Here is a 14,647-nt window from a genome sequence, read left to right as displayed (position 1 = left end):
TAAGAAGTAAAAGTTTATTCAATATGTCATTAGAATTTTTCTGAGCTAGAACTTTATTAACTTTACTAATGGCTAACTTGCAGAAATATGAAACAAGAGTGGGAGATAAGGGGACCCAGCTTTCAGGAGGTCAAAAACAGAGGATTGCTATTGCCCGAGCCCTCATCCGACACCCCCGAATCCTACTGTTGGATGAAGCTACATCAGCTCTGGATACTGAAAGTGAAAAGGTATGGCCTCCTACCTCATGTCCCATTTAATTTATAAAATAGAACTTCTTTGTGCAGTCAACCATGAAAAAATAGATAAACACACAAACAGCTCATACAGCTAAATATCCAGGGGGAAAAAAAAAAACCCAGTCAAGAAATGGGCAGAAGACCTGAATAGTTATTTCTCCAAAGAAGACATACAGATGGCCAACAAGCACATGAAAAGATGCTCACCATCACTAATTAATGGAGAAATGCAAATCAAAACTACAGTGAGTACCACCTCACACTGGTCAGAATGGCCATCATCAGAAAGTCAACAGGGACTTCCCTGGTGGCACAGTGGTTAAGAATCCATCTGCCAATTCAGGGGACATGGGTTAGATCCCTAGTCCTGAAAGATCCCACATGCTACAGAGCAACTGAGCCCGTGTGCCACAACTACTGAAGCCTGCGCACCTAGAGCCCGTGCTCTGCAACAATAGAAGCCGCCACAATGAGAAGCCCGTGCACCAAAAGGAAGGGTAGCCCCTGCTCGCCACAACTAGAGAAAGCCTGCATGCAGCAACAAAGACCCAACACAGCCATCCATCCATCCATAAATAAATAAAATAAATAAAATTTTATTTATTTATTTAAAAGTCTACAAATAACAAATGCTGGAGAGGGTGTGGAGAAAAGGGAACTCTCCTACACTGTTGGTGGGAATGTAAATTGGTACAACCATTATGGAGAACAGTATGGAAGTTCCTTAAAAAACTAAAAATAGAACTACCATATGACCCAGCAATCCCACTCCTGGGCATGTATCTGGAGAAAAACATGGTCTGAAAGTATATATGCACCCCAATGTTCGTTGCAGCACTGTTTACAATAGCCAGGATATGGAAGCAACCTAAATGTCCATTGACAAATGGATAAAGAAGATGTGGTACATATATACAATGGAATGCTACTCAGCCATAAAAAAGAACAAAATAGTGCCATTTGCAGCAACATGGATGGACCTAGAGATTATTATACTAAGTGAAGTAAGTCAGAGAAAGACAAATACCATTATGATATCACTCAAATGTGGAATCTAATTTAAAACTGATACAAAGGAACTTATTCATAAAACAGAAATAGACTCACAGACATAGAAAACAAACATGGTTGCCAAAGGGGAAAGGAGGGGAGGGATAAATTAGTCTGGTTTTAAAATGTACATACTACTATATATAAAATAGATAACCAACAAGGACCTACTGTATAGCACAGGAAACTATACTCAATATTCTGTAACAACCTATATGAGAAAAGAATTTGAAAAAATACATACCTGTGTATGTAAAACTGAATTACTCTGCTGTACCCCTGAAACTAACACACCATTGTAAATCAACACTATTTCAATAAAATTTTTAAAAATAGGCAAGCACAGAAATAAACAAATGTAGATAGCGGTTATTTTGAGGTAGAATATTTTAATTGAATCCCTTCCAGCATTTTCCAAATTTTCAAAAATGACCACGTATTACTTGTATAAAATGTTATTTTTTGCACTTTTCACTGGCTTTAGCGCATTAATAACGGAAAACCTGGGAAATAAAATACTCAAAAGTGAAGTAGTTAAGTTTAAATCATTTTGTGACTAGTGTGAGAATCCATTTTTATTATAAAGAACATAACTATATGCAAAATGGATTATGTAGCTACCCACCACCAGTCCCTCCCATCAGGAAATTTGCACAAGCCTCTTAGATAGCCTCATCCACCAGAGGGCAGACAGCAGAAGCAAGAAGAACTATAATTCTGCAGCCTGTGGAACAAAAACCACATTCACAGGAAGACAGACAAGATAAAAAGGCAGAGGGCTATATACCAGATGAAGGAACAAGATAAAACCCCAGAAGAACAACTAAATGAAGTGGAGAGAGGCAACCTTCCAGAAAAAGAATTCAGAATAATGACAGTGAAGATGATCCAGGACCTTGGAAAAAGAATGGAGGCAAAGATTGAGAAGGTGCAAGAAATGTTTAACAAAGACCTGGAAGAATTAAAGAACAAACAAACACAGATGAACAATACAATAACTGAAATGAAAACTACACTAGAAGGAATCAGTAGCAGAATAACTGAGGCAGAAGAACGGATAAGTGATCTGGAAGACAGAATGGTGGAATTCACTGCTTCGGAACAGAATAAAGAAAAAAGAATGAAAAGAAATGAAGACAGCCTAAGAGACCTCTGGGACAACATTAAACACAACAACATTCACATTATAAGGGTCCCAGAAGGAGAAGAGAGAGAAAGAACCAGAGAAAATATTTGAAGACATTATAGTCAAAACCTTCCCTAACATGGGAAAGGAAATAGCCACCCAAGTCCAGGAAGCGCAGAGAGTCCCATACAGGATAAACCCAAGGAGAAACATGCCAAGACACATAGTAATCAAATGGGCAAAAATTAAAGACAAAGAAAAATTACTGAAAGCAGCAAGGGAAAAACGTCAAATAACCTAAAAGGGAACTCCCATAAGGTTAACAGCTGATTTCTCAGCAGAAACTCTACAAGCCAGAAGGGAGTGGCATGATGTACTTAAAGTGATGAAAGGGAGGAACCTACAACCAAGATTACTCTACCCAGCAAGGATCTCTTTCAGATTTGATGGAGAAATCAAAAGCTTTACAGACAAGCAAAAGCTAAGAGAATTCAGCACCACCAAACCAGCTCTACAACAAATGCTAAAGGAACTTCTCGAAGTGGGAAACACTAGAGAAGAAAAGGACCTACAAAAACAAACCCAGAACAATTAAGAAAATGGTCATAGGAACATACATATCGATAATTACCTTAAACATGAATGGATTAAATGTTCCAACCAAAAGACACAGGCTTGCTGAATGGATACAAAAACAAGACCCATACATATGCTGTCTACAAGAGACCCACTTCAGACCTAGGGACATATACAGACTGAAAGTGAGGGGATGGAAAAAGATATTCCATACAAATGGAAATGAAAAGAAAGCTGGAGTAGCTATAGTCATATCAAATAAAATAGACTTTAAAGTAAAGAATGTTACAAGAGACAAGGAAGGACACTAAATAATGATCAAGGGATCAATCCAAGAAGATATAACAATTATATATGCACCCAACATAGGAGCACCTCAATACATACGGCAACTGCTTTAAAAGAGGAAATTGACAGTAACACAATAATAGTAGAGGACTTTAACACCTCACTTACCCCAATGGACAGATCATCCAAAATGAGAATAAGGAAACAAAAGCTTTAAATGACACAATAAACCAGATAGATTTAATTGATATTTATAGGACATTCCATCCAAAAACAGGTTACACGTTCTTGAAGTGTGCACAGAACACTCTCCAGGATAGATCACATCTTGGGTCACAAATCAAACCTCAGTAAATTTAAGAAAACTGAAATCATATCAAGCATCTTTTCTGACCACAATGCTATGAGATTAGAACTGAATTACAGGGAAAAAAACGTAAGAAACACAAACACATGGAGGCTAAACAATATGTTACTAAATAACGAAGACTGAAGAAATCAAAGAGGAAATCAAAAAATACCTACAGACAAATGACAATGAAAACACGACGATCCAAAACCTATGGGATGCAGCACAAGCAGTTCTAAGAGGGAAGTTTATAGCTACACAAGCTTACCTCAAGAAACAAGAAAAATCTCAAGTAAACAATCTAACCTTACACCTAAAGGAACTAGAGAAAGAAGAACAAACAAAACCCAAAGTTAGCAGAAGGAAAGAAATCATAAAGATCAAAGCAGAAATAAATGAAATAGAAACAAAGAAAACAATAGCAAAGATCAATAAAACTAAAAGCTGGTTGTTTGAGAAGATAAACAAAATTGATAAACCATTGGCCAGACTCACCAAGAAAAAGAGGGAGAGGACTCAAATCAATAAAGTTAGAAATGAAAAAGGAGAAGTTACAATAGACACCACAGAAATACAAAGCATCCTAAGAGACTACTACAAGCAACTCTATGCCAATAAAATGGACAACCTGGAAGAAATGGACAAATTCTTAGAAAGGTATGAACTTCCAAGACTGAACCAGGAAGAAACAGAAAATATGAACAATCACAAGTAATGAAATTGAAACTGTGATTAAGAATCTTCCAACAAACAAAAGTCCAGGACCAGATGGCTTCACAAGTGAATTCTATCAAATATTTAGTGAAGAGCTAACAATCATCCTTCTCAAACTCTTCCAAAAAATTGCAGAGGAAGGAACACTCCCAAACTCATTGTATGAGGCCACCATCACCCTGACACCAAAACCAGACAAAGATACTACAAAAAAATAAAATTACAGACCAATATCACTGATGAATATAGATGCAAAAATCCTCAACAAAATACTAGCAAACAGAATCCAACAACACATTAAAAGGACCATCCACCATGATCAAGTGGGATTTATCCCAGGTATGCAAGGATTCTTCAATATACACAAATCAATCAATGTGATACACCATATTAACGAAGGAGAAAAACCATATGATCATCTCAATACATGCAGAAACAGCTTTTGAACAAAACTCAACACACATTTATGATAAAAACTCTCCAGAAAGTGGGCATAGAGGGAACCTACCTCAACATAATAAAGGCCATATACAACAAACCCACAGCAAACATCATTCTCAATGGTGAAAAACTGAAAGCATTTCCTCTAAGATCAGGAACAAGACAAGGATGTCCACTCTCACCACTATTATTCAACATAGCTTTAGAAGTCCTAGCCATGGCAATCAGAGAAGAAAAATAAAAGGAATACAAATTTGAAAAGAAGTAGTAAAACTGTCACTGTTTGAAGATGACATGATACTACACATAGAGAATCCTAAAAATGCCACCAGAAAACTACTAGAGCTAAACAATGAATTTGGTAAAGTTGCAGGATACAAAATTAATGCACAGAAATCTCTTGCATTCCTATACACTAATGATGAAAAATCTGAAAGAGAAATTAAGGAAACACTCCCATTTACCGTTGCAACAAAAAGAATAAAATACCTAGGAATAAACCTACCTAAGGAGACAAAAGACCTGTATGCAGAAAACTGTAAGACACTGATGAAAGAAATTAAAGATGCTACCAACAGATGGAGAGATATACCAAATTCTTGGATTAGAAGAATCAATATTGTGAAAATGGCTATACTACCCAAAGCAATTTACAGATTCAATGCAATCCCTATCAAATTACCAATGGCATTTTTTACGGAACTAGAACAAATCATCGTAAAATTTGTATGGAGACACAAAAGACCCGAATAGCCAAAGCAGTCTTTAGAGAAAAAAACGGAGCTGGAGGAATCAGACTCCCTGACTTCAGACTATACTACAAAGCTACAGTAATCAAGACAATATGGTACTGGCACAAAAACAGAAACATAGATCAATGGAACAAGATAGAAAGCCCAGAGATAAACCCACGCACCTATGGTCAACTAATGTATGACAAAGTAGGCAAAGATATACAATGGAGCAAGACAGTCTCTTCGATAAGTGGTGCTGGTAAAACTGGACAGCTACATGTAAAAGAGTAAAATTAGAACACTCCCTAACACCATACACAAAAATAAACTCAAAATGGATTCGAGACCTAAATGTAAGACCAGAGACTATAAAACTCTTAGAGGAAAACAAAGGAAAAACACTCTTTGAATCACAGCAAGATATTTTTTGATCTACCTCCTAGAATAATGGAAACATAAACAAATGGGACCTAATGAAACTTCACAGCTTTTGCACAGCAAAGTAAACCATAAACAAGACGAAAAGACAACCCTCAGGGGCTTCCCTGGTAACGCAGTGGTTGAGAATCTGCCTGCCAATGCAGGGGACACAGGTTCGAGCCCTGATCCGGGAAGATCCCACATGCCGCGGAGCAACTGGGCCCGTGAGCCACAACTACTAAGCCTGCGCGTCTGGAGCCTGTGCTCCACAACAAGAGGGGCCGCAATAGTGAGAGGCCCACACACCGCGATGAAGAGTGGCCCCTGCTTGCCACAACTAGAGAAAGCCCTCGCACAGTAACGGAGACCCAACACAGCCAAAAATAAATATACATTAAGACAACCCTCAGAATGGGAGAAAATATTTGCAAACGAATCCTTGGACAAAGGATTCATCTCCAAAATATATAAACAGCTCATGCAGCTCAATATTAAAGAAACAAACAACCCAATCCAAAAATGGGCAGGAGACCTAAATAGACATTTCTCCAAAGAAGACATACAGATGGCCAAGAAGCACATGAAAAGCTGTTCAACATCACTAATTATGAGAGAAATGCAAATCAAAACTACAATGAGGTATCACCTCACACCAGTTAGAATGGGCATTATCAGAAAATCTACAAACAACAAATGCTGGAGAGGGTGTGGACCAAAGGGAACCCTCTTGCACTGTTCGTGGGAATGTAAATTGATACAGCCACAATGGAGAACAGTATGGAGGTTCCTTAAAAAACTAAAAATAGAATTACCATATGATCCAGCAATCGCACTACTGAGCATATACCCAGAGAAAACCATAATTCAAAAAGACACATGCACCCCAATGTTCATTGCAGCACTGTTTACAATAGCCAGGTCATGGAAGCAACCTAAATGCCCATTGACAGATGAATGGGTAAAGAAGATGTGGTACATATATACAATGGAATATTACTCAGCCATAAAAAGGAACAAAATTGAGTCATTTGTTGAGACGTGGTTGGATCTAGAGACTGTCATACAGAGTGAAGTAAGTCAGAAAGAGAAAAACAAATATCGTATATTAACGCATGTATGTGGAACCTAGACTAATGGTACAGATGAGCCGGTTTGCAGGGCAGAAGTAGAGGCACAGATGTAGAGAACAAACGTATGGACACCAAGGGGGGAAAGCAGCGTGGGGGGAGGGTTGGGGTGAGGTGTGATGAATAGGGCTAATGGGATTGACATGTATACACTGATGTGTATAAAACTGATGCCTAATAAGAACCTGCAGTATACAAACTACTAATACTAAACTTTCTTTGGGTTATTATTATGGAAATATGTTAATATAAATGTTTCAGACATTACATGAAATTTCTAAAAATCTTATATGTTCTGGTATAATAAGGCATAATTCTAGTTATTACTTGAAAATGTGTATCTCAGAAATAACTAAATTTCCTTGTCAATTGCATTATTATGAACTTTCATCAAATCTTTAACCATGGTCATTTTTAAGTCTTTTGTCATTTACAGACAGTTCTGGGTGTACTCTGATGCTTTTGCAAAAATGTTCCTATAAAAGGGTTTCATCTTCAAGGAATTCATGGAAAAGACTCTGACAAATACAGGTTTCTGGTAACTGACTATACTGCTGACATGAATGAATAAGCATTTTCAGAAAACTGATGAACTCATAAAAGTGTTAACAAAAGATCAAGATAAAAAAAATTAATTACATGGGACTGAGTGAACTGATGAGGATGATTATAATTTTTGTGACTTACTGTTTGAATAAAAAAAAAATCCCACAAGGACTCAGAGGCAAGAAAATATACAAATCAATTTTCACTGCAAAGTAAAGGAGCTGTTACAGTGGAGGATTACTGGACTGAATGTCAATATTATGGCATAGTATGAGTGTGTTTCGTGTTTGGTAATTGCAATCATTGTTGCTTTTGTTGTGTTCATCCATTTACAATGCTTGGTGTCAGTCTATTTATCTCTTGTAAAAATAAAATACAGTGTGTGTGTGTGGGAAAAAAAGATGGATTATGTAAAAACATGCATAAAGCTAAAGATTCAAAATGAGACAAGAAAGGTAATTTTCTTTTGTACATATGGTAAAATATTTAGATTTCCTTTACAGTTAAAACTTATTTCTACAATTTTTAAGATAAGGCTTCTATTCTGATTTATCAATAGATTGTCCAAGAAGCTCTGGACAAAGCCCGAGAAGGCCGCACCTGCATTGTGATCGCTCACCGCCTGTCCACCATTCAGAATGCAGACTTGATAGTGGTGATTGAGAACGGCAAAGTCAAGGAGCACGGCACACACCAGCAGCTGCTAGCACAGAGAGGCATCTATTTCTCTATGGTCAGTGTCCAGGCAGGGACACAGAAGTGATGAACTCTTGTTATAGTGTATCTTAAAAATAAATTCAAATCATTCTACAACTTTTTCTGATTTAGAGACTTCTTTTCTAAGTCATCATAAAATATAGGTATATCTTATTCCATATCAATTTAGAACATCCAATTTGGGGTTGGATATTACAGCATTTGAAATGTAGGAGTTAAAAGTAACATCTGGCTTGATGAAATATGAAAACAGCCTAGCTCTGAGTTACCAAAAACATATGGAGAGAATATCACTCAACCATAAAAAAGAATGAAGTACCACCATTTGCAGCAACATGGATGGACCTACAGATCATACTAAATGAAATAAATCAGAGAAAAATACCACATGATATCACTTATATGTGGAATCTAAAAAAAATATATGATACAAATGAACTTATTTACAAAACAGAAAAAGACTCAGAAAACAAACTTATGGTTAGCAAAAGGGAAAGGGGGGAGGGATAAATTTGGAATTTAAGATCAACAGGTACGCACTACTATATATAAAAATAAACAGCAAGGATCTACTGTATAGCACAGGGAACAATATTCAATATCTTTAAATAACCTATAATGGAAAAGAACCTGGAAAAATATGTATATATATAAAACGGAATCACTTTGCTGTACACCTGAAACACTATAAATCAACCATACTTGAATAAAAAAATTTAAAAATCATATGGAGAAAGTGAAGAGCAGAGTTTAGGTATATAAAACTGTAGAAGATTCAATGCAATCCCTATCAAGTTACCCAGGACATTTTTCACAGAACTAAAATTCATATGAAACCATAAAAGACACAATTGCCAAAGCAATCCTGAAGAAAAAGAACAACCCATGGGCTTACCTGGTGGCACAGTGGTTGAGAGTCTGCCTGCCGATGCAGGGGACGCGGGTTCGTGCCCTGGTCCGGGAAGATCCCGCATGCCGTGGAGCGGCTGGGCCCGTGAGCCATGGCCGCTGGGCCTGCGCGTCCAGAGCTTGTGTTGCACAACGGGAAAGGCCACAGTGAGAGGCCCGCGTACCGCAAAAAAAAAAAAGAACCCAGGAGGCATAACCCTCTCAGACTTCAGACAGTACTACAAAGCTACAGTAATCAAAACAGCATGGAGGAACTTCCCTGGTGGGGCAGTGGTTAAGAATCCACCTGCCAATGCAGGGGACACAGGTTCAAGCCCTGGTCCAGGAAGATCCCACATGCCATAGAGCAACTAAGCCTGTGCACCACAACTACTGAGCCTGCGCTATAGAGCCCACGAGCCACAGCTACTGACCCCGTGCGCCTGGAGCCCATACTCCGCAACAAGAGAAGCCACCACAATGAGAAGCCCACACACCGCAACTAAGAGTAGCCCCCACCTGCCACAACTAGAGAAAGCCCACCTGCAGCAATGAAGACCCAACACAGCCAAAAATAAAAATAATTTTTAAAGAAGTACTTAAATGTAAAGGTTTAAAAAAAAACAGCATGGTATTGGCACAAAAACAGACATATGGATAAATGAAACAGGATAGAGAGCCCAGAAATAAACCCACATGCCTATGGTCAATTAATCTTTGACAAAGGAGGCAAGAATATACAATGGGAAAAAGACAGTCTCTTCAGCAAGTGATGCTGGGAAAGCTGAACAGCCACATGTAAATCAATGAAGCTAGAACACACCTTCACACCATACACAAAAATAAACTCAAAATGGCCTAAAGACTTAAACATAAGACATGACACTATAAAACTACTAGAAGAGATAACTGGCAAAACATTCTCTGACATAACTTGTACCAATGTTTTCTTAGGTCAGTCTCCCAAGGCAACAGAAATAAAAACAAAAATAAATGAATGGGACCCATTCAAACTTACAGGGTTTTGCACAGCAAAGGAAACTATATACAAAATGAAAAGACAAGCTGCAGAATGGGAGAAAATATTTGCAAACAATGTGACCAACAACCGATTGATTTCCAAAATACACAAACAGCTCATACAACTTAACAAAAAAACCTAATCGAAAAATGGGCAGAAGACCTAAACAGACATTTCTCAAAGAAGACATACAGATGGCCAACAGGTACATGAAAAGATGCTCAACTTCACTAACTATCTGAGAAATGCAATTCAAAAGGACAATGAGGTATCACCTCACACCGGTCAGAATGGCCATCATTAAAAAGTCCACAAATAACAAATGCTGGAGACGGTGTGGAGAAAAGGGAAGCCTCTTACACTGTTGGTGAGAATGTAAACTGGTACAGCCACTATGGAGAACAGTATGGAGGTTCCTCAGAAAACTAAAAATAGAGTTCCCATATGATCCAGCAATCCTGCTCCTGGGCATATATCCAGACAAAACTCTAATCCAAAGAGATACATGCACCCTTATGTTCATAGCAGCACTATTCACAATAACCAAGACATGCAAACAACCTAAATGTCCATTGACAAATGAATGGATAAAGAAAATGTGTAACAGATATACAATGGAATACTACTCAACCATAAAAAAGAACAAAATAATGCCATTTGCAGCAACATGGATGCAACTAGATTATCATACTGAGTGAAGTAAGTCAGAAAGACAATACCATTATGTTATTTATATGTGGAATCTAAAATACGACACAAATGAACCTATCCATGAACAAGAAACATAATCATGCACATAGAGAACAGACTGGTGGCTGCCAAGGCGGAGGGGGGTGGGGGAGGGATGGAGTGGGAGGTTGGGGGTAGCAGATGCAAGCTTTTATATACACAATGGATAAACAAGGTCCTACTATACAGCACACAGAACTATATTCAATGTCATGTGATAAACCATAATGGAAAAAATATATACAAGTGAATCACTTTGCTGTACAGCAGAAATTAACATTGTAAATCAACCATACATCAATTAAAAATTAATTAAATAAAACTGTAGAATTCAAAGAAGCCACAGACATAGGGAAGATTCTTATGGTCCTGATTCATTGGGTAGATGACAGGGTAGTTTGGGAACAATTTTCCTTGTTACAAAGTTAAAATATATTGTTCAATAGCATACTCTCTTCATTGGTAAACTTTCAAGTTATTCTACTAGAGAATTGAGGTTTTAAAAAAAGGAATGTATTCCCAGATTTATCATCACATTCCAAGAGAAAATGGAATTGTCCTTAGACAAACTAACTGTAGGCACACATTTGTTCCATATAAAGAGGCATATTGTTTAAATGTTTAAAACACATTAATAAAAACTGTACATATTATCTCAGTGCAATTTGAAACATTTGAAAGAAACATCAATAAAATGCTGTTTCTATAGAACTGCATTACTTTTACAAATAGTTTTATTTTCCCAGAAGACTAATCCACTTCAACAAGAAGGAATACGTTTAGATGGAGACCAAAAAGATATTCTAGGCAACCCTTGGAAGCTAACCACTCTGAAATGTTTTTTCCTTAATTTACTGCAGCAATACCCATTCTCACTGCTGTGACAGGTTGTTTAGGTCAGTAATCTATCCAAATCAGGTCTTCTATATGTAATAAATCATATATACCAAGGGATTTTTCAAATGTAACCATGTGTAGCAGTAGACTGAATTTCAGTTAACCAAGAGAGGAGTGGGGCAAAGGGTACGTTACCACAGTGACTCAAGGTGAAAATTCAACCTACTCTTATGTAATTATTCTCAGACTTGCCTGATAAGGATCATGGGGCATTTGCTCCTAGAAATTCTGACTCAGTAGGTGTGGGTAAGGCCCAGGAATCTTTTTGTAAAAAGCATTCCAGACGATTCTTAACTTCAGGCAGGTTAGAGGAACATGTTAAAAACATGAGTGAAAAGAGGTTTCTCTGCAGGAGGCGATCAGTTTCTAAAATACCCAATTCTTTAGATATTATTTAAAAACAATCAAACAGGCCTTAGAACTTCTACCTTTCACTCTTGGAACATTCTCACTGCCCAGTATGAAGTCCAGGCTAGAATCCTGAATGATCAAAGACCATGCAGAGAGAGGTCCAGCCAGTAAGTCCCCAGGCAGTGGTGAGGTTATCTCAGACTTCCCAGCCTCACCCAGCAGCCTGGTGATGGCAGCGGTGTAATTCACTCAGGCAAGACAGAAGCAGAGCCATCCAAATGGGCACAGTCAACTAACACAGTCACGAGAAATGATCATAAGACAGTAGGTTTTGCATGGTTTATTACACAATACATAACTGATCAGAAAGTACAAGGTCAAACAGGAATGAAGCACTTACTAAAACACCAAACAAGAAGCTACATGATTTTGAGAATTTTATTTTCTGAGAATAGAAACTACAAAACAGAACAAAGGAAAAATAAATCCTGACAATCTGATTTAGTATTTAATCCTTTTAAAGTCACTGATTTTAAATATAAATGCTTTAATTTCATATTCACAAAACTAATTATAACAATATACTATAATAAATTTTTTTAGGGTTTTTCATGCATGTCAGAGGGTGTAAACCTCCTTACTACAACTGAATTCTTTTGTCTGTTCAACATAAACTTTTTTTAGACTAAATTGTAGTGGTCTCTCCCAAACATAGTAGACTTATATCCCTGTGGTGAATGTGGAATCATTGATTTCAGGGAAATTAGCATCCAATCATATATTTCATATCCTTTGGCAACTAGAAAATGTTAAAGTGCTTGAAAGATAAGAGTCTATGAGGATGTTCAGAGAGAAGATTTATTACCTATATAGGTACCAACAAAGATATTTAAAAGTTAGATTTGCATTGTGAAAATCTGTAGATTTGCATCGTTGAGGCTAACCTTCAAGTTTGCATAGTTCTATAGTCATAATTTGCATTGCTGCTGCATCAGAGGAAGCTTAAAAATATTTCTACTTTCTATGTCAGAATAAATTTAGAGAGCATAATTCTACTAATTTCTACATTCAACAAGTTTCCTTCAGTCAACATCTCTTCCTGTCTCACATCACCAACCCACTCCCAGCATCCAGTTTTATGATATGTTTTGTTAAGTGCTTACTAAATGATTAGTCTCTAAAGATGAGCAATGTCCATCAGTTGCATCATATCACTGAAAGCACGGAAAGTCTGCTGAACTAGCTTTTCTGCATCAGTCTCTGGACATGATTTCCAGGCTGTACAGGCCACAATAAACCTGTGAAGCACAAATAATAAATGATGAAGTAGAACACAAAAATCTACACAAAAAGGCTCCAAATTGAGATGGTGAATAGAGCCATTACCTTTATTCCATCTGGCTGGTCACATATGTAATATGATTTATTGCTCACATTAGGTAAATGTAACCTGACACAATAGAAAGTATAGCCATATTTATATATAATGCTAGGAACACTTAATTTACTGTGTGACTAGAGCCTAAGGACAAAAAGGAAACAAAAAACTAGCCAGAGCTCAAGAGTGCTCTGGGGTCAGGTCTTATTGTGTTAAACAAACTCACCTCTTCCCATAAAAGACCTTACCAACATGCCCCAAATGGAATGAGTTAGAATATGAATTCATGCCACTGTCTGCAATAAAACTTGACCTATTTTTAAAGAAAAAGAATATAGTGCTTGAAGAGAGTAAAAAAATAATAAAATAGAGAAAGAAGGATAAGAGGAGAGAAAGGCTGTTTCTAGAAAAACCAGAGAGAAACTCTCCTGAAACCAAAATATGCCTTCCACCACCATATCCTTCTAGATCCTCCTGATGAAGAAATCCCCTATCTGGCAGGTGATAAAAGTGGTCCCAAGAAGCTGAAACAAACAGGAAAGAAGCGTGGCTTCTGGTGGGCTCAGAGCCGAAACCTCACTACTAACACTCTTGGAACTAGCCTTCCCCTTCCCAGACACACAAATTTTCTACAGCAAAACATGCATTATGCTCAAGTTAAAATCAAAATGTTGTGTAATGTAAAGCTTGTGGACGGCATGCAATTTTCACATCACTAAAAATTAAGACTGGAAAGTACGTATCTTTGACAGGTACTTTAGATTAAGCAGAACAAAATAAAAACATGTTCTGGTCCAGTATATAATAATGAAACCAATGTTTGAATGGATTATATTTGCTGAAAGATATACAGCAACCTACAGAAATTCCTGCCTTGTTTTCACATAGTGATTCATGATCAGTAGGCATTTTCTCGCTATGTTGTGCATATACTTCTCAAATATTTAGCAAGATCTAAGTATTTCTTTGCAAAGAGTAACGATTTCTATTTATGTGTTAAACTTTTTAAAAATTCAGTTATATTTTTAAATTATAGAAAGAACAATCATTCCTACA

The 14,647-nt window shown here is 37.2% G+C and overlaps 2 protein-coding genes across 7 annotated transcripts in view; one reads left to right on the top strand and one right to left on the bottom strand.

The window, feature by feature from the left end:
• ABCB4 (ATP binding cassette subfamily B member 4) overlaps positions 1 to 8,373 on the top strand; it is a gene marked incomplete at its 3' end in the record, with an annotated part of 59,739 nt that extends 51,366 nt beyond the window's left edge. Inside the window, exons 23-24 of the mRNA XM_079932186.1 lie at positions 84 to 230; positions 8,170 to 8,373. Coding sequence (XP_079788312.1) covers positions 84 to 230; positions 8,170 to 8,373 — 351 coding nt within the window. The remainder of the gene's footprint in view (positions 1 to 83; positions 231 to 8,169) is intronic.
• The window catches only part of CROT (carnitine O-octanoyltransferase), a 95,992-nt gene that overhangs the window by 21,484 nt on the left and 59,861 nt on the right, over positions 1 to 14,647 (bottom strand). For 3 of the 6 annotated variants that reach the window (XM_079932191.1, XM_079932195.1, XM_079932192.1), the window contains one exon: positions 12,450 to 13,511. The exons of the other annotated variants lie outside the window; for them this stretch is intronic. In XM_079932191.1, coding sequence (XP_079788317.1) covers positions 13,391 to 13,511 — 121 coding nt within the window. In that variant the 3' untranslated portion in view covers positions 12,450 to 13,390. Of the gene's footprint in view, positions 1 to 12,449; positions 13,512 to 14,647 lie in introns of those variants that run through there. 6 annotated transcript variants of the gene reach the window in all.

The sequence above is a fragment of the Stenella coeruleoalba genome (genome assembly GCF_951394435.1).
Source record: "Stenella coeruleoalba genome assembly, chromosome: 9".
NCBI lineage: Eukaryota > Metazoa > Chordata > Mammalia > Artiodactyla > Delphinidae > Stenella > Stenella coeruleoalba.
This window is presented reverse-complemented; position numbering and strand designations above follow the sequence as displayed.